Source organism: Dromiciops gliroides, chromosome 1, assembly GCF_019393635.1.
Source record: "Dromiciops gliroides isolate mDroGli1 chromosome 1, mDroGli1.pri, whole genome shotgun sequence".
NCBI classification, from domain to species: Eukaryota; Metazoa; Chordata; class Mammalia; order Microbiotheria; family Microbiotheriidae; genus Dromiciops; species Dromiciops gliroides.
The window spans coordinates 395,876,733-395,902,170 of NC_057861.1; the positions used below are offsets into that span (position 1 = coordinate 395,876,733).

Here is a 25,438-nt window from a genome sequence, read left to right on the forward strand (position 1 = left end):
TGAGGAACTCCATAAGCACCTCCTTCCATAAATATCCAAGATTGAGGGACATTAAACTACTTGCCTAAGGTCACACAAGTGGAAGGGGAAGAATTTCAACAAATTCCTCACACTGCAAAAACTTTTACTTGATCCTGTTTCCAGAATAATAGCTATCTATTCATCACCTTAGACATGATGTGGGATGGAATTTGGGGTCAAATTAATAGTGAATCATCCCAAAAGAATTACAAGACTCAGTGACTCAGTTTCCCACATTTTATTGCAATACTGTGGGTGACCACAGTGTGAGAAACAGAAAAGTGGAAAGGTATATCTTGAAAAGTGAAAGGAAAGACAGTTATATTTATAGTATGGATAAATTGATTATCAGCCTCATTAAAATAATCTCCACCTTGGGGAGGTACAGGGGAGAGCCTGTCCTCATTATAATATTCTCCACCTAGAGGTGTTACAGGGGAGGGCTTATCCTAATTTGGAGTTCCTGGGGTCCTAAGCCAACCCCTGAGGTGGGTACCTTTTTCAGTGGAGGTGTGTTTTGTGGGTTTACAAGTCATAAGGTGAATCTGGGGAGAAATTTGGCCTTTTCTGCACACGTCTCTTTCTGATTCCCATGATTAGTTTCAAAACATAATCATTTTTCTTTAAAATTTCTATAGCCTTGTCATTTTAGTCTAAGGTCATCATGGCGTCTCTCCCTCTGTTCCAGTTATGGACACTGATTTCTGTGGGTATGAGAACCTAGCATTTTGACTTGTAAGTTATCCATTAACTGGGGTCTGACTCCCTTTTAGGGCTAATATCTGAATTAAAGCTTGGGTCTTAGGCTTTTCTATTAACTCTTTTTTCACCTCCTACATCAGATACTTACTAGCTATGTGACCTTGGGCAAGTCACTAAGCCCCAGTTGCCTCAAACATCAGGGGCCATCTCCAATCATTCTGATATAGATAGATAGATAGATAGATAGATAGATAGATAGATAGATAGATAGATAGATATAGAAATACATATAGATATAGATAGATAGATAGATAGATCAGAATGGGGCAGCTGGGTGGCTCAGTAGATAGAGTACTGGTCCTGGATTCAGGAGGACCTGAGTTCAAATCTGACCTCAGACACTTGACACTTACTATATCTTGCCCCTGGACCCAGATGGCTCTGGAGGAGCGAGTGAGGCTGGTGACTTTGCACAGCCTTTCCTCACTTAAATCCAATTCAGTGCAAGTCATGACATCACCTCCCCAGTGTCATGGTCCCCTTTGAGAATGAAGGACAACAGCAACAGGAGCAGCAGCCACCGCCCCACCCTTGGAGAAGTTGAATAAATACTATGTTCCCCATATGTCAGTCCTCCAAAAAAGAAAGCCAAAACTTGTTCTTGATAGAACAAGGGCAGACCAGGGCCCATATGCTGTTGTCCATTGACTAGAAGGGGACTGGGGGAAGGGAAAGGAGAGTCCTTGCATACATTCATGCATCCAAGATCAAAGATCTGTTTGAAGCTTAATTTCCTGCTTCAGGTCAAATACCAAGAAATATATGCCTTCTTGATGAGATCCAAGGCTTTTCCCTCAGTTTATTAGGCCAAGGGTGAGGCAAGAACTTTCTTTCTACAATCAGTGCTCTGTCAATTAAGGAATTTGTTTTATATTAAGGATTTTCAGGGCCAGGAAGCTGCTTCCTCAGGTCCCGTTCACATTATTGTTTGGAGATAAGAATTTTGAATCAGAGAGGACCTGCCCATCTTAATACAAAGTCAGCCACTTAGTGAACCACCCAAACACTGGTTGCTGGAACTAAATAGGAAGAGGTGCTATCCCCGCCCATTAAGCTTTCACTTATTAACTGTTACATTGTCGAGGATGATGGAGGCCACATTATATCCCTCCATAAGCACCTCCTTCCATAAATATCTGAGAAATAAACATTAATATCCAAGAAAACTAGAAAGGACTAAAGGAGACATGTTTTCAAAAGACTTAATTATAAATAATTGGAGGCAGTTGTGAGCCAGATGCCTTTTTCTTTGTCTTGTTGAACAGGAGTAAACCTAATTTGAAATCTCAGCAGTCTTCAGGTTATTTCACTTAACATGTGCAAATCTTGTTATGGGAAGGCTGTGACCTATGTAAAAGTCAATTCATATAGTAGTTCTACATTTACACTAGTTCAGCAAGTACTTTATTCTGATAGATGGGGAATCCTTGCTGCTCAAGTCTGTAGTTTTCTTGTTGACTCAATAGTACTAGGTGGTAAATGTATAATTTTATTGAACTTTTCTACTACATTTACCAGCACCAACAGAATCCGTTTTTTTTCTGCATTCCAAAGTGCTGAAGGAAAGATTTGAAAACTGGGGGAATGTAACAAAATTATCATAATCTCTTTTCCCATGTCTCATATATTCTCCCACATAAACCTCATAATTGATAAAAGGTTTTTCTATGAACCAAGAATTGTTACATTATAAAAGACTCCCCATTTGAATTTTTAGGGAGACAGCATTTTTTACTACTATTGTTATTATACATATATTTTAAAATTAGACACCTATGTATTTTTCATAAGAAAATAAAAAAATACTTGACTTGAATTATGGTCATATCAATTAAACTGGCATTATGATGGTATTCTTTCATACTGGAATGCATTTGATTCATAGATGAGATGTCTACATGGAAACTTGAAATGTGGCAAATGTGATTACATATTTGTATATGTATTTAAAGGTTTATTTCTTTTGGAGTGGGGAAATAAGAAGGCATTTTTACATGCTAATTAATTACTCGCAACTTTTGTTTTTAAAGGCCTTTACCATATTTCAAACTTTCCAAAAAAAATGACAAATGTTTTTGGAATTCTGTAGGAAATGTCCCTTAAATGTCATTGTCAATGAACATTTCTAAATCTGAAGTGGTAAAGCAGTAGTCTAAGTTGTGGCTATAATGCAGTAGGGATATAAATGTGATGGTCAAGTCACAATAGGATAATTGTCTTAGGATAAATGCTACTTGCATTTTCCTTTTAAAATGTTGAAACTGGATTAACATAACATTTAAATCTCATTAAAAACTTTTGGTACTGAAGTGACTGTAGAGAATGATTAAACTATATATACCTCTCCAAGTATTATTGTGCTTTGAACATTCCCAGCATCCCATCTTTCCTCTTACTGTTCTTCCCTGGAATTTTAATTGTGCTACCTATTGCCAGTGTGACACTTAACCTCTCTGGACCTCAATTTCCTCATTGTAAAATATGAGGATTTTGGTGTACATTGCCTCTGAGAACTCTTCTATCTCTACATCCATTTCTGCCTTTGAGTCCTACCCTACTTTCAAGCCTCTTCTTACATGCTTTGTGAAACCTTCCTTGTTCAGCATATCCCATAGTGATCTTTCTGTCCTCTGCCCTCCCATAACAGTTATGATGCAGATGCATTATTTGCTGCTTAGGTATCGATTTTGTCATGTATTATCTTTCATTGGTATATATCATATCTTCCTAACTAGATTGCAAGTCTCTTTAAAGCAGAGACTAAATCTTACATCCTTTCCATTTCTGGTTTGCTTTTCTTTTTTGATCAGGACTTATCATTTCAAAGGCATAGAGAGCTCCTGGCTAATGAGGATGATAGTGGGTAGTGGTGGTGGTGGTAGCAGTAGTAGTAGTAGTAGTAGTAGTAGTAGTAGTAGTAGTAGTAGTAATCATCAGCAGCAACAGCAGCAGTAGCTCCATTGGTTAATTGATTGAATCTGAACCTGATAGTCTGAAAAACTTCTCTTGAGAACTGAGAGATTAAACTATCCCAATCTTGGAAGTGTGGACAGGGGTTAGGGAAGGTGGTATATTCAATTGGTTAATAAATACTAGTTGAGGGGCAGCTAGGTGGCACAGTGGATAAAGCACCAGCCCTGGAGTTGGGAGGACCTGAGTTCAAATCCAGCCTCAGACACTTGACACTTACTAGCTGTGTGACCCTGGGCAAGTCACTTAACCCCAATTGCCTCACCAAATAAATGAATGAATAAACAAATAAATAAACACTAGTTGATCGATCCATCTTTGAAAATATCTATTCTACACCCATATTAATGGATGTCCATCATTGCAAATTGATTGGAGACAATAAAGGACTGGTTCCAAATTAGTTCTAAATACTAGGGACAGACAACATATTTACAAATGAGAATTTTTGCAGGAGAAATGACATAAAGGATGTGATAGAAATTGTCATATTTGACTGGTAGTAGAAAGGGTGGGGAGGATGGGCCAATTACAGGGTGAGAGATAGTGAATGATGAACCTACCTAATACACTGGTATTCATATAATGGTTGAAGAATGCAATAAAGTCCCCCAGCTCCCTTTTTGGACAGCTTTTGTAAAGACAAGATGCTTACAAAATGCAGAATGATCTTTTTAATAACAAATAGTCATACCTTTACATTTTTATATTATCCAAATTTTTATTGTTAAAATTTTAAGCAAATATTAATTTTTCCCTAGTCATAAATGGTCTCAAAGATGTGGCTAGGATTGTCTTTTTCATTTCATAATACCTTGTCATTGAGCAAGGAAACCAGTGTCATGCTGTGTTCCCACCCCAAAAGTTTCCTTCACTTTCTTCTTCATTTCTTCACATGATTCTGAGGTTTATTAGCCTGAGTTACAAAACAAAGGCCTTTATTACAGACTCTTTTCTGACTGTCATGCAGGGACCCATGTGAAGACCATCCAGTTACTTACTCTATATGACTAAGGGATACTGCTAGCTGGATTTATCAGGCTGATCTTTACCCATTCTCCTTGTGGTCTTGTTAAAGGAAGATAACAAAGCAGTGTAGTGAAAGATAAAGGTTCTCTTTTAAAAACAGTTTATTACTTATTTATTTGCTTTTTTCAAAAATTTGAGCTCCAAATTCTCTCCCTCCCACTCCCCCCCCCAACCAGTGAGAAGGCAAGCAAAATTATATCAGTTATACAGGTGAAATCATGAAATCATACTAGCTATATCACAAAAAAGCAAAAAAAAATAATAAATAGAGCTAGAGAGAAAATTATACTTCATTTTGCACTCAGAGTTCAAACAATTCTCTCTCTGGAGGTGGATGGCATTTTTTTCATCATGAGTCCTTTGAAACTGTCTTAAGTCATTATAAATATCAGAGTAGTCAAGTATCTTGCAGTTGATCATCATGACAACATTGCTATTGCTGTATGCAATGATGTCCCAGTTCTTTTCACTTCACTTTGTATCAGTTCATGTAGGTCTTCCTATGGTTCTTTCTGAAACCACACACACACACACACACACACACACACACACACACACACACACACACCCCTCAACATTTTTTTTATGGCACACCAGTACTCCATCACAATCATATATCACAACTTGTTCAACCATTCACTAATTGATGAGCATCCCCTCTGTTTCCAATTATTTGCCACCATAAAAAGAGCTTCAATAAATTTTTATGCATATGTGTCCTTTTCCTTTTATCTCTTTGTGGTACAGACATTGTAGTGATATTGCAGGGTCAAAGGGTATGTCTCTTGGTTATAGTTCCAATTTATTCTCCAGAATGGTTGGACCAGTTCACAATTCTACCAACTCTTTATTTGTGTACCTGTTTTCCCTCATCCCTTCCAGCATTTGTCATTTCTAATAGTGGTATCTCAGAGTTCTTATTTGCATTTCTCTAGTTAACAGTGATTTAGAACATTTTTTCATGTAATATAGATAGCTCTGATTTCTTCTCTTGAAAACTACCTCTTGATATCCTTTGACCACTTATCCATTAAGGAATGGTTCTTATTTTTAGAAATTTGTCTCAGTTCACTATATATTTGAAAAATGAGGCCTTTATCAGATGTACTTGTTGTAAAACTTTTTGATCACTTTGTTGTCTAGGGTACCTTTTGTTGCAAAAATTTCTAAGTCTGATGAAGGAATAAAAAACGAAGTCTCCAAGCTGTAGAAAATAGGTTTATTGAGAGAGGGCCTATCTCACAATAAAGTTGGCCTCTGGCAGGGTTAAACCTACCAAAAGACCCCAAGGCTAGGGATCTGTTGGTTTTTATAAATCAGAAAGGCGTAAATGCACAGCTCCACCCATATTATCATCTGAGCCTATTTCAAATGGTACAGATGGTCATCATCTAGAACATGAGCTTAAGGGTACCCCATCATGGCTGGCAGTCAGCCAAATGTACAAGATCAGGGGCGATTAGGGACAAATTCCTAAAATTAAGCAACCTTCAATGCTGATTGGTTCCTTCAGTCTAGAGATACTATTTTTAGTACCTCATTGACCAATTAATAATATTACAAATGGACATGTATAAGTATATATTATGTAATATCTATTCATATTTGTTACATTACTATTAATTTCAGCTACTAAAGAAATAGGTAAAACACTTTAAATCACCTTCTTTTAGTCAAAGAACTGACTTGTAGGTTAAATTCTGATTATAACCATAGTTAAATCACTTAACTCTAAGGGTTGGGGAAAATTTCACTCACACTTTTAGCAAAATGTGGTTTCTCTAATTACTTCCTAATTAGGTCTATTTTTGCCTTTGCTTTGTCTAAGTTCACAGTTGCTACCTCTGCATTTTTTACTTCAACTGAAGCATAATAGATTCTGATTCAGCCCTTCATTTTAACTGTGTGTGTGTGTTGTGTCTTTCTGTTTCAATTGTGCCTCTTCGTAAACAACATACTATTGGATTGGGATTTCTAATTCATTCTGATACCACTTCCATTTTGTGGGTGAGCTCATCCCATTCATATTCATTTCTGAAACCACACACACACACACACACACATACACACACACCCCTCAACATTTTTTTTATGGCACACCAGTACTCCATCACAATCATATATCACAACTTGTTCAACCATTCACTAATTGATGATTACTAACCATATATTTCCCTTCATCCTAGTTTCTTCTGTCTATCCTTCTCTCCCTCTTTTATTGAATCTCTCCTCAGTCTGTTTTGTTTCTGACCACTGCCTCCCTTAAGTTCTTAGGAGTTACATGCATCATCTTCCTTTGTAGTAATGTCAACAGTTTAATTTTGTTGAGTTTCTTATAATTACTCTTTTATGTTTACTTTTTTATACTTTTATACTTCTTATACTTCTTTTTTATACTTCTCTTGAGTTTTGCATCAGATTTTCTATTCAATTCTGGTCTTTTAATCAGGAGTTCTTGAAAAACCTCTATCATTGTATACATACACACATATTTGTTGGTTTGTTCCCCCCCCCCCCCATCCCCCTGCTCCAGGATTATACTCAGTTTTGCTGGTACTTCTTGGTTATAATCTGAGCTCCTGTGCCTTCTGGGATATTATATTTCAAGCCCTCTGCTTCTTCCAGGCTAACTTTTATGTGATTCTGACTGTGGCTCCACAATATTTTAATTGTTTCTTTCTGACTGTTTGTAATATTTTTTTCTTTTACCTGGGAGCACTCAAATTTGGCTATAGTTTCCTGGGAAATTTCATTTGTGGATCTCTTTCAGGAGATCACTGGGGTCTTTCAGTTTTTATTATATTCTCTGGATTTAGGGTATCAGGTCACTTTTTTCTTGATAATTTCTTGAAATTTGATGTCTCTACTTTTTTTATTTATCATAGCTTTCATATAATCCAATAATTCTGAAATTATCTCACCTCTATTTTCTCCCTTCAATTGTTTTTCTTGATGAGTTATTTAATATTTTCTTCTTTTTTCCCCATTCTTTTGACTTTGTTTTTTTCTATTTCTTGTTGTATTTTAGTCATTAGCTTTCACTTTATTCTAATTTTTAGGGAATTATTTCTTCAGTAAACTTTTTTTTAACCATTTGGCCTATTGTGCTCTTAAAAGAGTTCTTTTCTTCAATGTTTTTTTTGTTTGTTTTGTTTTTTGCTTTTTTGTGTGCCTTCTTTATTAAGCTGTTAATATTCTTATCAGGATTTTCTCATATCACTTATTTCTTTTCCCAATTTTTCCTGTACTACTCTTTCTTTAACTTTTCTAGGAATTCTTGTTGGGCTTGAGTCCAATTAGCAATTTTTCCTTTGATGCTTTATTTATAGCTATTTTTTGCATTGTTGAGTTCTTCTGAGTTTATGTCTTGGTCTTCCCTGCCACCATATTAACTTTTTATGTTTAAGAGTTTTTTCCTTCTTTTTTTCTGTTTGCTCATTTCTTTAGCTTATTTCTTGATTTCAAACTTTATGTTAAAGTTGGACTCTGCTCACCTATTGGTGTGGAAACACTGTCATAAGCTTCAGGCTTTTTCATACTACTGTTTTCAGAGCTTGTTCTGGTGATCTGCAAGTTTTTAGTGCTTCCAAAGTGGTGTGATTTGAGGAGAGGTATAGTAACTGCTTTTCTGATCAACACTCTGGTCTTTACCCAGGAAGGGCCCCTGCTTCCCTGCAGCCACAAGCTCTAGCACTCCTCTTGGCTGTGGAACTATGCCTAGGTCCATGCTCTCCTCCAGTCACAAGTGCTAGTGTTCCTCTCTGCTTTAGAACTGAAACCAAGGTCCCTGCTCTCTTATGATTAACCACAAGCACTCCTCTCTATCCTGGAACTGCGCAACTGTGTATTGGCAATAGAGTTGCCAATCAGCATCAGCTGCACCTAGTGCTAACAAAAGATTCCCTGTAATCTCTTTCTGAACAGTAGTCTGACTCTTTTACATTCCCTGTACTAAAACTTTGGAAACCCCTGCTGCTGGTGTTATCACTGCCACTGTCCTGTTGCTAGTGATGGTGCTACTGATGCCTTCTGGGCCAGCCTCTACTCTGGTATCACAGACCTCTTCCTTCAGCCTCCTAAATTGAATTAGTCTAGAAAAATGGCTCACTCTGACCTTTTGTTGACTTTGTCACTCCAAAATTTGATTTGAGGAGTTATTTTAAAGTTGCTTAGAAGGGAGTATTGGGAAAGTTCAGCTGGGCTGCTGCCTGTTCTCTACCATCTTTGGCTCTACCTCTCAAAGATAAATGTTCTTAGAAATAGTCTCTCTGTAAATGGTTAGAGGTATGCGCAATTTATAGATTTATCACCCAGGGATAGACTAGAATGATGATGATTTTGGTGGAAATATGTGACTCAGGCTCCTTGGAGTAGATGCTGCTAACCCTGGGGCCAAATGTTGTCTTTTTGTTTCATGGGCTTTCAATTGAATATTAGGAGAAATCCTGAAGTATTCATGGCTTAAAAAACAAAAAATAAGCAAACAAAAAAAACCCCTTATATCATATAACTGTATTCAAATAGCCTGCCCATTTTTACAAGTATAGAATAATGCCAGCATTTTTATATCAAATAGAAAAGCTATATTCTTTGCAATACTGGCACCTTTTTATTTTTTAATAAAAGGAAAGCATTGAGCTATGTATGCATCATTTGAATTAGGTGTGATGTTTACAAAACAAAACACTTCATTTGACCTTAGAAAACCTGAATGCCTTTTCTTTGTAATTTAAACTCTAGCCTAGTCCATTGTGAATTATAGTCTAGTGGCAATAGAGATATCCTTTGAGTTCATTGCAGGCACTTGTCATACCTCAGGAAAGTCACCTTAACATTTCTCTATCTTGAGTTTTCTGTCTCTGAAAAAGAAATTTACCCCAATATTTATCTACCTGAGAGTGAATAAATTGTCTAACAACTTTTAAGAACCTATGTTCAAGGAACAGAGCTAAACAGTAAATGCCAAATGCTAAAAATATAAATACAATAGATGCAAATACAAAAGGTTAAGAATTGGAAATAGGAATGTCCATAAGTTTGGGAATGGCTAAACAAACTGTGGTATATGATTGTGATGGATTATTATTGTGCTATAAGAAATGATAAGCAGGATGATTTCAGAAAGGCCTGGAAAGACTTTTATTTTTGTTTTTTTGTTTTTTGTTTTTGTTTTTGTGGGGCAATGGGGGTTAAGTGACTTGCCCAGGGTCACACAGCTAGTAAGTGTTAAGTATCTGAGGCCAGATTTGAACTCAGGTCCTCCTGAATCCAGGGCCAGTGCTTTATCCACTGTGCCACCTAGCTGCCCCAAAAACTTACATTCTAATGAGGAGATTACACATCATAAAGAAGGGTGGCTAGGAGATTGGTGTGAAGTTTACTTCTTAAAGATTGCCTGGGACACAAATCCACTGATGTGCTAAAGTGAGTCAGGACCTCCAGGCATGCATGTTATTTTCCTTAATTAGACTAGCCCTACTCCAAAGCTGCCTCCCCTCCTCCTCTTCCTCACCCTCCATTCCCAACCCCCCACCTCTTGTATAGTTCTGGGTAAATAAGCATTTAATCAAATTGCTGACTTGATCTTGGCTACCTGTAAGATACATCTTAATGTGTTAGAAAGTGGTTGATGAGTCATTTTTCAGTTGTTTCTGATTCTCTGTAGCCCCATTTGGAGTTTTCTTGGCAGAAATACTGGAGGACTGGTTTGACATTTCCTTCTCCAGCTCAAATGACTTGCCTAGGGTCACACAGCTAGGAAGTGTCTGAGGTTGGATTTGAACCCAAGAAGATGAGTCTTCTTGACGCCTGACATTCTAACCAGTGCACCACCTTAGTACAAACCAGTTCACTAAATGTTCCACTGCTTGTTCTCAAAACAGTCAAATTTGCTCTCTACATTACTAACACATTGCCATAGAATTCACTTGCTTCTTGTAGTCCTTTTGGTATTATCCAGTGGGGAGTTCTGTACCTCTCACACCTGAAAGAATGGTTTTAAGCCACTAAGTTAAATCTCCTCCTTCTGCCATTTCAGTGTATTAAATACTTCCATAACACAACACAAGAAATAATTGACAGTGTTTAAAGGAAAATTTTTCTTTCAACTAGGGAGTGGCTTAGGCACTAGGAAGATTTGAGTCACTCTGAGTAAGGAACTATGGATTTGAATGAAAGTTCAAATTTCATGTGTTTGAATGGGAAATTAATTTTTTTCCCTACCCAGTTGTATGTAATAACCATCTGGCTTGAGAGTGGAATATATTTTGGCGTGACCTTTGCAAGCTCACTTGTCATTACCCATCTAATAAAGAAAAAACCCTCAGCAAACCAGTTATTTCTTCTGAACCTTAAAACTAAATATTCCTTTAAAAATTCCTGCAATAATCTTTAGAATTTTCAGAAGTTTAACAATTATACCTGGTGATTTCATCGATTGAGGGAACTGTGTTGATAATGAGAGTATCTCCTCTAATACAGTCTGGCAGTTTAGAGAGTTGAGTAGGACACTAAGAGACTGAGTGACTTGCTTAGGAACACCCAGCTATTCTGGGTCAGAGGCAGGAGAGGATCCCAGGTCTTCCTGGTTTTGAGGCCAACTTGTTATCTACTGTGCCATGTGGCCACTCATAAAATGTGTGCCTGTGTGTCTGTGTACACACAGACAGACACATAAATTATACGGGCGAGTCAAGCTTTGCTAACAAAATGCAGATCAATAAATGACCAGAGGGATAAACTCTAGATATTTTCTTGACTATCAAAATGCTTGGGCAGCTAGGTGGCACAGTGTATAGAGTGCTGGCCCTTGACTGAGGAAAACTCATCTTCTTGAGTTCAAATCTGGTCTTAGACACTAGCTGTTTTACCCTGGGCAAGTCACTTAACCCTGTTTACCTCAATTTCCTCATCTGTAAAATGAGCTGGAGAAGGAAATGGCAAACCACTCTAGTATCTCTGCCAAGAAAATCCCAAATGGGGTCATGAAGAATCAGATACAACTGAAAAATGGCTTAATAACAACAAGAAAATCAAAATTCTACAGATTGTCTTTCTTATTAATAATTCACTGCATCTTTGGAGTGAAGCTTCTATTTTTCCCCTCCTAGAAGAGCTTCAGTTAATATACAAGATCTGATTAAATGTAGTCTAGTCATTTTTGTTACTACTTATTCCTGAACCATCTGCTTTTTTCTAGGGAGAGGGAGAAAAGAAAGGACAAAGGAATACTTCTTGGGAAATAAAAGACTTAAACTAAAAAAAAAAATCTTTTCTCCTTCAGTCTCAGATAACTCATTGCACCTGGAGGCTCCCTATTAAAATTCATGTTATGTTGCAAGGATAGCCTATTAAGTGATTAGCATTAGCTGGTCAGGAAGTGAGACTCAGTTACTAACTTAAGCAAACTTTTCTTATTTAACATTTTTTTTTAATCCGAAAAACACCTTTGAAAATGTTAACTGCATGACTTAACTTTGTATCTAGTCTCCCAGCATGGTGTTTAACCAGCATGAAACATTTAAAAGCCTCAACTCCAGACAGGAAAGCAATGATAACCTTTTTAAAGTCTCTGTACCACGGGATCCACACAGAGTTTAAGTAGGAGTAGCATTAAACTCTACATATAAATAGGAGGGGTGACATCTCTGATGTTGCTGTTGTTGTTTTCAAAAGTCTTATTCCAATGGACAGCTAAAATGAGTTCTGTGATTTCCTATCCTGAAGTATTAAAAGCTGAGATACTAATTGAGGAAATGACCCACTGAATTCCCCACCCTGCTTACTCTTCTCTTTCTTACTATCTCTTAGCCCTCCCACTCTCCCTGTCCCTCTCCTCCTTTTATATATGAGGAGACTGAAGACCCAAGAGAGATGAAGTGAAGGTAGATATTTCCTTTGCCTAAAGTTAACATTTACTAAGGCAGCTAGTTGGATAGTGTGCTGGGCCCAGAGTCAGGAAGACCTGAGGTCAAATCTAGCCTAGTCTGGGCAAGTCACTTAAACTTGTTTGCCTCAGTTTCCTCATATGTAAAATGAGCTGGAGAAGGAGGAGATAACAAACTACTCCAATATCTTTGCCAGGAAATCCCCAGATGGGATTGAACTAGGAATATTTAGTAAACATTTGTCAAATTGAGTTATGTTGCCAGTGTCACCCGAACATAGGTTCTTTTATTATATGTCTATACTCTTCCCTATTTCTTAGCACTCTTAGATTTGCCCCAAAACTCTCAGAGAACTAGTTAGGATATAACCTGGAAAATATTCTATTCTAGGTGGACTGGATATGCCATCTGTGTCTCCATATTTAGTATCCCTCATTCATCACCCTACATTTCCTTATATCCTTACATTGGCACTGCTAGACATCTTCCCTTGTTCTCCCTCCTCACCTCTGTCTCTTAGAATCAAGACACAGTACAAGCTAGCTACCTTCTTCATGAAGACTTTTGTAATCCATCTGTTAGTCTTTCACCTTCCAAAATCAATTTGCAGCTCTTTATAATACATACACACATATATACATATATGAATACATATATGCATGCATGTGTGCATGTATAGATAGTCTCTCCAATGAAATGTAAACTCCTTGATGCCAGGGACTGCGTAATGCCTGACAGTGAATAATTGATAAAAGTTTGTTGATTGATTGATTGATAAGCTTGTGGTATGATTTGAAAAGACTCAGTTGATTGAATAGGGGAGGGAGGGAGAAAGGACAGATAATTCCAAGCTTTTGAACCATGCTGCCTGGGAGGATGTTAAGGCCCTCAATGAAAATAAAGAAGTTTGAAGGAGAGCCAGGCTTAGGGAAGAAGATAATAGGTTTCATTTTGGGCATACTGAATGTGATATCACCATATGACATGTGACATCCAACAAGCAGCTGATGATGTAGAATTGAAATTAGGAGAAAGATTAGGGCTAAATAATTTACATATTGGAATTATCCCCATACAGATAATATTTGAAGTCGTGGGAGTAGATGAAATAACTAAAAGAGAGAGTAAGGACAGAGAATTACTAAGACAGTTCTTGAGGAAAACCCAAGTCAAAGGTCCAAGAGATTCATTATGACCTAGCAAAAATGACCAAAAAAAGGAGCAATCTAACAAGGCATGAAAAGAAGCAGGGGAGAGAAGTATCACAGAAGCCAAAGAAAGAGAAAATCCAGGAGGAGGTACTCAGTAGTATCAAAAGTTGTGGAGTAGTCAAAGATGATGAGGATGGAGAAAAGGTCATTGAAGACACTGTACCACTGGGATTTCTGAAATGGCTCTTAACTTGTTATAATACATTTTATTGTATGCTGTTGTGCAAAATGTTCTGAAAGTCCTTTCCAAACAGCATGTCATGTTATCATTTCTGATCCCTGGTGGAAATATGAGCTCTGGGTAAGCTGTCTTCAAAACCCTTTGCCAGAGAAGATCATTTGTAGCCAAATCATAAAATCTGTATCTAACAAAAAAAAATTCTGAATCACAAATCATCTGTTAGCTTATGATACTTTATAAAGCAGCCAAGAAAAGGAGAGAAGGGGGAAAATAACTGCCCAAAAGGACAGTAAAAATCCAGTTATTTTTTAATCCCTTTTTTTTGGAGGGGGGGGGGAAGTATTTGAATTCCTGTTGTTTTATCGGCACTAAAGGGGTACTGGAATGGTGCGCCTTTGAACTCTACTGTATGGGTTAAAAATCCATCCCCCAGTGCTGGACAGCAATCTTCAGCTATAATGGCAATTAGTTCAGCCCTAGAGCTCCTCAGCTTTGTAATACACCACCTGTTGGGTAAGCCTGCTAACCTACCACAGCCGTGGATTCCATATCCCCAGGCAAACTGTAAGAGGCATTCTCTTGCTGCTGTATTATGGCTGAAAGAGTGTAGTTGCCACAGCCCTGTGTGACTTGCCAACAAGTAGCCTGTGAGAGCCAAGACTTGAAGCTAGATTTCCTAGTTCAAGATACCTTCCACGACACCTTCCACTACTTATTGCTGCCAAATTGCAAGAATGTAACTCTTCTCTTATTTTGTTTGGGAACTTGTTGATGCTGGTGGGTGCAAAAGAATAAGAGAGTACTTGGAAGTGATCCTATTGTATAGTCAGGATGAGGTTTTGCAAGATGTGATGTGGCTAGCTCTCTACTACTGCAGTTCACAAGGTGTCTTAAGACAAATTTGAAACAGCACACATGAATGCTAGATTAAAAAAAAATTTTTTTTTGAGGCAATTGGGGTTAAGTGACTTGCCCAAGGTCACACAGCTAGTAAGTGTCAAGTGTCTGAGGCTGGATTTGAACTCAGGTCCTCCTGAATCCAGGGCCAGTACTCTATCCACTATGCCACCTAGTTGCCTATTGTTATGAAGGTGTTTCATAACATCTAAGGGAAATTTCTTGATATACTGAAAAGATTTCTTCATCTAAAATGTGAGGATCTAAGCTCAAATACTGACTCTGCTATTTATTTAATCTGTGTCACCTGGAGCAAAACACTTCATTTCTATGGTTTCAGTTCCTTTATCTGTAAAATAAGAGGGATAGGCAAGATTACCTCCAAAATTCTATTCACTTCTAAATCTATCATGCTATTGTAATTAAACCCGAGATTTAGACAAAGAGAGATGATCTGAGACCTTCTTCAAAGAATGAATACTAATTCATTTGGGCCAGTTATGCCAGAGTTGAAAGGGCTTGTTTGGACCTATTTCCTATCTCCAGTAAAGGGAAATACTACTTTATGCTTATTCTTGTTTTGTATAATATTCTGTTTGACTAATGGCTCCTGGTAAATTTCATGATCATTTTTACAACTCATACTTCACACTAATTGCTTATTATTTCTGCCTTTTTACATTTATTTGAAATATTCCTGCATCCTAATATATGTTCAATTTTTGTAAAAGTTTTACATGTTACTAATAAATATGTATATTCTTTAGTAGTTCTATTTAGAAGACACTACAAGTCTCTTGGCTTTAATTTTCTCCAGGAATTTGTCCAATTCCATATTTTCCTTTTCTTTATGTCTCTTTTAGATGCATCTAAAAATAAGAAAGGGACATGAAAAATCTGGCAAACTGTTTTACTACTGTTTAGTCTCCTAGTAAGTTAGTTAATTTTTTTATGAGTTTAGATGCTAGGGAATTTGTTGTATATAAATTTATATTGATATTGGCTTGTCGTGTATGGTTCCTTTCAGCATAATGTAATTTCTTTTTTATATTGTGAACATTTTTCTTTACTCTGATATCATCATTGCAACTTCTGCTTTTTTGGATTCACCTGATAAATAGTACTTTTTCTTTTCCTAGGCCCTCATTTTTATTCTGTTTATGTCTTTGTTTTTTAGGTGTGCATTTATAAGCAACAGATTAAGGAGTGTTGTTTTTTAAATCCAATCTATCATTCTTTAATTGTATTGGATTGTTTCATCCATTCTCATCTAGGCCCTTATTTCATATTCTTATGGATACTTAACCCATTTGCTTTTTCCTTTGTGGATGACAAAACATTTCTTTTCACACCCAAAAAGAGAAAAAGACCTATCTGTACAAAAATATTCATGACAGCTCTTTTTGTGGTATCTAAAAATTGGAAATCAAAAGGCTGCCCATCAATTGGGGAATGGCTAAACAAGCTGTGGTATATTATGGTGATTGAATATTATTGTGCTATAAGAAATAACAAGCAGGAGGATTTCAGAAAGGCCTGGAAAGACTTGTATGAACTAATATATAGTGAAGTTAGCAGAATCAAGAAGACATTGTTCAGAGACAGCAATATTGTTTGATGAAGAACTATGAATAACTTAATTATTCTCAACTATATAATGATCCAAGACAATCCCAAAGGATATATACTATCCTTTTCCAAAGAAAGAACTGATATTGACTGAACAGACTGAAGCATACTATTTTTTACTTTCTTTCATTTTTTTCAAGTTTTCTCGTACAAAATGACTAATATGGTAATGTTTTACACAATGCAATGTGTAACACACATCTGATGGCTTACCACCTCAGGGAGGGGGGAGAGAAGGAAGGGAAGGAGGGATAAAAATTTGAACTCAAAAGTATAATTAAAAATGTTTATTATAAAAAATTTCCTTTAAGTGACTGTGGATTGTATTGAAGAAGGATTGTAGTGTTCTTTAGCTTATGTTATCTACAAATAGGAACCTATGGAGCTATCTGTAGGCATATGTAGATAAGTAAAGCATGTTTCCTGCCCCCAGAGATCTGAAGAACAAAAACTACAAAAGGGCTTAGAAAACCAAACCAAAAACAAGACAGTAAAACTTCTGGAGACCTAAATTGACTTCGATCTTACTAAATGTTTAGAACACGAAGCAGATAGAGAACATTCTAAGCTGAAGAGGTTACGGGAGCCTGGTCCTGTGCTAAGAGTTTTAAGATGGTATGTGTAGAAAGTTAAATGAAGAGACTAGCTTGACCAGAATAAAAGGGTGTATTGGAGAGGGGGTAAGAGATAAGGTTGAGTATGTAGGGTGGGTTAAGATCATTTCATCCAGATACTGTGTGCTAACTACTAGCATTTTTTTTCTTGATAATGCATCCGCAAGATATTTTTGCCAGTAAAAGAAGTAATTACTTATTTGTTTTAAAGAGTCCCTCCCCTTCTTTTCCTGGGGCTAGGAGAGAGACAAATCAGGATGAAAAAAAAAAGGCTTAGCCATATTCTTTTAGCAAACTCTCTTGAATTTCTGAAAATTTGTAATTGGTTAATATACCTTTAGTGCCAGCAATGTAATAAGGATGTGATAGAGCAAAGAATGAGCCATTTATCCCTGGAGAGAAAGATTGTTGGCTATTTTACATGGATTAAAAAGCAGAAATTCTAAATGAACAATCAGAGAAGTTCAACCCAAACAAAAACATAGTATTTAATTGTTACAAGCTCACCACCACCTGTCTTCAGGGTCTTAGGGTCACCTAAAGAAATCTAAATAAAAATTGTCTATCAAGGTGGGTTCTGAGGACAGGTTGAGGGTTAGTTTGATGTAATAAGTAGCCTTAGCCCTTGGCAAGATGCCTTGGTACATTAGTTTTCCAAGTTGTTTGGGTGGGTCACAATTGCACTCCAACATCCTGTCTGAAAATGCTAAATAAATACCCAGTTGACGTCAGAATGAAGCACCACCATACTCGGTAATGTCATTTCAGTGATCAAAATGCTTAACCTTGTTTCACTTGATCATCCATACATTAAAATTTTAGGGTTGGCACTTCCTGATGAACATATCCTTTATAATTTCTTTGTGCCCTAGTTTAAAGAGTGGTCTGATGCCCTTGTCCTCTGGGACCTTTTTGGCCAGCATAAGTCTGTTTCCAACCCTAATAAAAGTTATTTCTGTCACAAGCATAGGGGAGAAAAGCCTTCTTAGGACAAAGGTGTTTTCCTATGTATCTAGTCTGATTTTTTTTTTAAACCTAAGAACTCAAGATAAATAGTAAAATTCTGAGTTGCTCTCTGAATGGAAATCTCTGAAAGTTTGTATATCATAATCAAAAGAAATAAAGGTTTGAAAACATTCAAATAGGCTAACAGTTCCAGGGCTTGTAGCCACTTGTCCAAAATTAATTAATGCATTGGATTTTTCAGTTTAAACATTCCAACACTGCCTAATGCATTAATGCCAAAAAAAGATTCTCCTGAATCGTTACCCCTGCTTCAAGAGGCTGTTCACACATCTACAAATGGCCAAAAATGGACCGTGTTTCATTAAATCTTTTCAACTTGGAAAAATGCCAAGCTGGTTGCAACTTAGTTTCTGAAAAGAAAATTTGGTCTAGGATAGGAAATGGATGGCCAGTGCTTCGGGTCAATTAAAATAAAGCAGACAAAAGGGAATGTTTATTATAAAGACTAAATCTTTTCTGGACTAACAAAAACAATGTGCCCACCCAGAGTAGGAAAGGATTTTATGTGTTTCCGAAGGTCAGGGTAGCTACGTTGCTTGTTTATTGTTGTCCTCTCTGGCTGCAGCTGGTCCCTTAGCTCTGTATCACTTCAGTAATCGACAAGCTCTGGGTTTTCTCTCCTGCTCTCGCTCACTTCCAGCCAGTTTTAAACTGCCTTCCTACAGACGTCATAGAGCCCTTAAGGAATACTTTCTGCCTGGTGAGATTGAATGATAGGTTCCATTCACAAAGATCAGGAGGCAAGGTTTAAGCAGGGAGTAAAATGGACACACTTTTTTTTTTTAATTTGGCAGGTAAAGCAGCTGGCAAGCTTCAAGTGCCTACAGTTTTATTTCCCCTGCTGTTTTCTTTGCTCCTCCGAAGCGGACTACTTCTGAAGTGAAACTTCCCCAACAGCTCGCTAGCGTTACTTTACCTCCAGCCCTTCTATTCCTTTTTCCCCTACAAAGGTGCTTCTGCAGTGCTGGCAATCTTGAAACCTGTTATTATAGGCTTACAGCTTGCAAAAAGAGAAAGGGAGAGAAATTGAGAGTAAGAGAGAAAAGAAGAGGGAGAGGGAGAAAGATCAAGTGGTTCTTTCAGCTGTCTTGGCTCCCCTTGTGACCTAGATGAAGAATAGATTCAAAATTCAGTTCCTCCCCAGGCCATACAAGACTGAAAAGAAACTCTGTCACTTGGGAACAGCCTAGCACGGGAGTCAATTGGGAGGGAGGGAGGGAGGGAGGGAGGGAGGGAGGGAAGGAAGGATTGAGAGAGAGAGAGAGAGAGAGAGAGAGAGAGAGAGAGAAAATTAATATGAGAATGAATGTAGCTACAATGCTTTGGTTCTCCTCTTGATGAATCAACCTGGGAGCAGGAGCTATGGGCTTCAGGACCCTTGGATTTCTTCAGCAAGCCCGGTCCTCGAAATGGAATGTGTAAAGTCTTCTTGGTAACGAGACCCCCTGAAATTGATGACTCAAAGTCTTTGGGGCATTCTTTTCATGATGAGCATTATTATGAAGCCGAGATCCCGGTCTACTAGTTCCCTGAGGACTACAGAGGCAATTGGGTAATGTGCTTTTCTCTCATACTTATCTCCTTCCTCTCCTTCCAAGATTGAGGTATTAACTGAGTGCTGAGTGATTATGGGAGATGCTCAAAGGAGTTAGATCTAATTTTAACAGTCTGTACCGTGAAATAAATCGTTAACAGGCTCCTCGATTGCTTCTTCTTGGTGCCCAGTCCTGTGTGCTCTATGCAAAGTGGTGTTGACTCTTTGTTTTTAACTGCCCAGTGGACCTAGAGGCACCCTATGAAATGTGACATCTGATCATAATTTAAGTTTGAGAGCAGAAAGGACACATGCAGATATATGTTGCCGGTGGGCAAAGTGAAGCTGATCATTTTCACAGTCTATTTCTGGTTATTTGTTCTCTCATCTTTATTCCTGCTGCCTAAGCAGGCTGGTAGTTGACAAGTCTTTGCCTTTTCTTCTTCTTCTTCTTCCAAGACATTTATCCTAACAAATTTTGAAAATGACATTTTGTTAGTAAACGTTATTCAGATAGCAAAATTAATGAATGATCTTAATAGTTAATCAAATGTATGGTGATGAAACAATATGTAATTATGCTTTTGTCTAACTTTTTGTATTATTTGCATATCTAACCCATATGTTACTATTTTTTCTTAATCAATACCTCAGATTTATTATAGAAGGTTTCAGGCATTATTTAACTTAAAATTTCCATCATAATACAAAGCAGATTAATTTTATATCCAAAATTATTATTGAGAAGCTTAACAGTTACTTCTAGAATGTTTTTTATGTCTTTGATAAAGCTTCCTATAATTGTATTGATGTCATTTCTTAGGCTCTAGAGTTAGGAGCAACCTCAGAGGCCATCTAGTCCAACTCTGTCATTTTACAGATGAGGAGTGAAGCCCAAAGATATCAAGTTACTTGCCTAGGATCATACAGGTAGTGAGAGAATGGATTTAAACCAAGGTTGTCTGCATACTGGATGCTCTTGCCATTGTACTTTCCACATAGTCTGTGTCTTAAAACAATTGTCAGACCCTCTCCTATTTAGTCTGAAATAAAGTCAACAAAGAAAAAAAATTAGGATGGGAAAATAGGTGTTAGTCTAACGATTTACATATCATGTCCCCTCCCCCCTCCTTATTTATTCTGTGCACATATACACACACTCACTCATACATGCATATGCATACACAATAATAGGAATAAAAATTAGCAACAGTCAGAATTCTAACATTTGTTTGACAGAGTTACTATTTATCAGTATGTCCACAGTCCTTTTTTTTTTTTTTTTTTTGGTCTGAAACTCCTGCAATGGAAAAAAACTTCCTTTCACCAATGCAGATCAACAACTTCTGGGTTACTTTGAATTGCCTGGGGAACTGGGAAGTTGTGTGATTTGTACATGGTCACATAGCAAGAATGTATCAGATTCATGACTTGAACCGAGGTCTTCCTGAGGGCAAGACCAGATCTCTGACCATTAATTACACCAGTACACCTCACTCTTAGCTTTTATATAGAATAAATAACAAAATGTCTGTTTGCACAGTATATTTAAATCTTGTGTAAGACCCTAATTGAGACATTGCCTAATTTTACTCAATGAATACTGGCACTATAGGTAGGTACTTCAGTTTGGTTCCATATACAAAACTCCCAAATCAACTCTTTTGCTTCATCACCTCACCCAAATTCCCCTTGTAGTTTATCTCATCTAGATGGTGATGGTAATCCTTTATGCTTTCATAAAACTTGACTGTTTTCAAAGCACTTTCAAGTGTTCTGGATTATGTTCTGTATAGTAGAGGGCGTTCAAGGATACATTTATATGTATCTATACTATATTTGCCAATTGCAGGAAATAATAGTTAACAGACTTAGGAATTGGGGTCCTTGTATTTGTTTATGTTTTTAATAACACTATATTTCATCTGTTACATGCAAGTAAGTAGAAATGATTAGAGTCCACAGTGCATTTGAATTTACATAAGTTATGTTTGAATTTCAAGTTTTCCTTTTCACATCAAGGGTCCAGGCTCAAATATCTCTTTAATATAATTAAGGGTTAGAGGAACATTTTTCTTTTTGAACTTAACATAAGATTACTCTAGTATAAGTACAAAAAAAGAACTCATGGAATTGCTAATTGTCCTTACTGGTTGTATACATTAGATATTGTACCACTTTTAGCCATGCTATTTTGAATTGTTATTATAAATAGCTTAGTGAGAAGGAGATGATAAGGCATAAAGTATGCCTGCTGTAGATCTTTATATACATGGATATCTTGGTAGTTAGGTGGTCTGGTGGATAGAATGCTGGGACCTAAGTCAGGAATATCTGTGTTTAAATTCTGCTCCAGATGTATAACTCTAGGCAAGTTACTTAACCAGTCTTTAAGTTTCCTCAGCTATAAAATGGGGATAAAATTGAGCCTATCTCCCATGGTCATTGTGTGGGTCAAATGAATAATGTTTGTAAAACACTTTACAAACCTTAAAGCACTGTATAAATGCCATTTTAATTTTATTATTATTATTATTATTATTCACAGTGGATAGAGCACTGGCCCCGAAATCCAGAGAACCTGAGTACAAATCTCACCTCAGATACTTACTACCTGTGTGACCCTGGGGAAGTCACTTAACCCCAATTGACTAAAACATCCTGGGACATCTCCAGTCTTTCTGATAATATATCTTGCTACTGAACCCACATAGCTCTGGGGGGAGAGAGTGAGGTTTGTGACTATGCACAGCCCTCCCTCACTTAAATCCAATTCCCTGTAAGTCATGACATAATCCTGATATCATGGTCCTCTTTGAGAGTGAAGGACAAACAACAACAATCATATTATATTTAGATACTGGAGAGCAAAAACTAATATAGTTAAGGAAAAATTAATAGTTATGAAATATAGTTGTGTAAAGAGTTTTATGAAATTGTTATGAAAAATAAGCACCTGAGTGTTAAAAAGGAAGAAACTTATGAATAAATTTGTTGTTATTTGGTCATTTTAGTTGCATCTGTTCTTTGTGACCCCATTTGGGGTGTTCTTGGCAAAGATACTGGGGTGGTTTATTTATTTCTTCTCCAGCTCATTTTACAGATTAAGAAACTGAGGTAAGCAGGGTTAAGTGACTTGCTCAGGGTCACACAGTTAAGAGTACACACTTGAATTCAGGTCTTGCTGACTTCAGACCAGATGATCTATCCACTGTGGTACCTATCTGTCCTTATGAGGGAACTCTGGTAAAGTTGCCTAATTAAGGAGAGAGGAATTTGTCTCATTTTGGATTGCTTCTAGGAAAAAATGGGTTTGGTATTTGCAGAATTCTGAGGTCAGAGTACTTATGGAGATTATGTGTATGAGTTTGGCTGCAGAAAACCGGTTTTTTTTAAAAAAAAAACATTTTTATTTAAAGTTTTGAGTTCCAAATTCTGTCCCTCCCCCATCCCTGAGAGTGTAAGCAATCAGATGTAGGTTATACATATGCAATTATGTAAAACATTACCATATTAGTCATTTTGTACAAGAAGACTCAAATAAAAGGAAAAAATGAAAGAAAGTGAAAAATAGAATGCTTCAGTGTGTATTTAATCAATATGAGTCCTTTTTCTAGAGGCAGATAGTATGGCTCATCATCAGTCCTTTGGGATTGTTTTGGATCATCATATTGCTGAGAATAGCTAAGTCATTCACAGTTCTTCATAGAACGATATTGTTACTTTGCACAACATTCTCCTGGTTCTGTTCACTTCACTGTGCATCAGTCATGTAAGTAGAAGACTGGCTTTTTATGAAGATATAACTTTACCTCCCCCTTTTCCCCAGGGGGAAGAAAATTGAAGTCTTGTTGATCTTAGTTGCAAAAGCCAAAGGATTATTTTATCTAGTTTGAGTTAGTGGACATATCATTGTATTTTTAGTTGTTTTCTGGATAATTTTCCTTTATACCCTTAAACATAACAAGTCTTCTGATTTAAACCACCATTAGAATTTAGAACTGTATGACATTTATACTGGTTTAGATTAACTCTGCCAATAAGTACAAATATTTCCCAACCTAGAAACATTAAAAGTTTTGTATTGGTTGAAAAGTATTGACTTGCTTGTCAAGCAATAAATTTATGCTTGTTCAGCATAAATTGAGAATTGTGTCAGTAAGTGACTGTTTACAAGATTTGTTTAGGCTTGTGACAGTGTTGTAATCTTTTATGATCATATTATTAGGGTGAGTCTTACAATCATTATGTAAATGAACCCAGGTTTCATATCATTTGGCAGGTGGTTATAAATCTTGAAGGATGATAAAGATCCTTTTAGCATTAGTAAAGTTATTGGAAAATAGAGTGGTTATGAGGCCACTCATGTTTGCTTTTTCTCCCATATCTCAGAAAGTAGCTGACTTACTCTTGATGTTGGCTTAAACTTCTGGGCAAGATGGTAGACTTTAGAGAAGTTTCAAATGAAGAGTTGGAGGATATTCAGGCTTACTTGCGTAATTGAGTTAGTTTTGTCTTCCTTTTTTTCTTATTAAAATTTAATTTTAGACTTGGCTTGTTTGAAAACATTATCCTGTTTAGACATACTAACATTAAAGACATAGGTCGAATGCACTTGTTCATCTATATGGAGAGAATAACAATTTCCAAGGGACTTTTCTGTAAAAGTAAAAGAATGGGCCCTTGAAGTTACTGGACAACTTTCTGACTGTGTTCTTTATTGAATCCTAGAACAATACTTGATCACAAAGAGGGTGATAAAATTGATCAGAAATTCATCCAAATGGTAGGGGAATAAAACTGAGATTAAGTTGCATGTAAGGTCCTTAGAGGAGATCAGGGTAAATTTTGAGAGAGTTGCTTATAGATAAGTACTTCAAAAGATCCCAGATTTCATTTGTAAGAATACCCACTCTATAAACCCCTCTCTCCTAAATATATGGTTTCATTAGTCGCTATAGCCAAAAATAAACAATTAAATACACAAATCACTTAGTGGCAAACTTTCTGGTGAATATCCTTTCTGAACTCAGGGTTCTCAGGTGACACATAGACTGTCACTGGGCTCCTAGGTCACCAGCTTTTCTGGGTTAGTAGGACCTGTCAGAGTTCAAAGTCTACTGGTGTAGCACTTGAGACTACAATGGGTATCTCCATTAGATAGAACTTTGGTAGATGCAAGGAAAAATCATAGGCTCATAGACTTAGAGCTGAGAAAGATCTTGAAGGCATTCCAATCAGTTTATTTACTTATATAATTAATTAATTTTAGTTTTTTAAACATTGGTTTTATTGAGGTTCTTGGTTGTTTTTAATTTTTTTTATTCTAAATTTAGCAAACACCAAATAAGGTGAACATTTCCATATACAAAATAAAACAGAAATAATTGAACATGAAGTTGTGAAATCCATATTTCCATAGCTTGCTTTTGTTTTTTTAGACTTATGCTTGTTCAGCATAAATTGAGAATTGTGTCAATAAGTGACTGTTTACAAGGTTTGTTTAGGCTAAATGTTTTTCTTTTTCTTTTTTTAGAATATAATACATTTAACATTTTTTTCTTTTTCTTTTTAAAATTATTTTTATTTCATTAAACATTTCCTAATCATATGCAAAAAATTAACTATAATTTAAAAAAAATTTGAGTTCCAAAATCTTTTCCTCCCTCCTGCTTCTC

General features: G+C 36.6%; 1 protein-coding gene across 7 annotated transcripts in view; it reads left to right on the plus strand.

Moving 5' to 3' along the window:
• The window catches only part of PDE4D (phosphodiesterase 4D), a 1,961,234-nt gene that overhangs the window by 1,583,349 nt on the left and 352,447 nt on the right, over positions 1-25,438 (plus strand). Inside the window, exon 1 of one of the 7 annotated variants that reach the window (XM_043987033.1) lies at positions 19,589-19,778. The exons of 5 other annotated variants lie outside the window; for them this stretch is intronic. In XM_043987033.1, coding sequence (XP_043842968.1) covers positions 19,681-19,778 — 98 coding nt within the window. In that variant the 5' untranslated portion in view covers positions 19,589-19,680. Of the gene's footprint in view, positions 1-19,588; positions 19,779-25,438 lie in introns of those variants that run through there. One more of the 7 variants, XM_043987059.1, reaches the window with a different exon arrangement.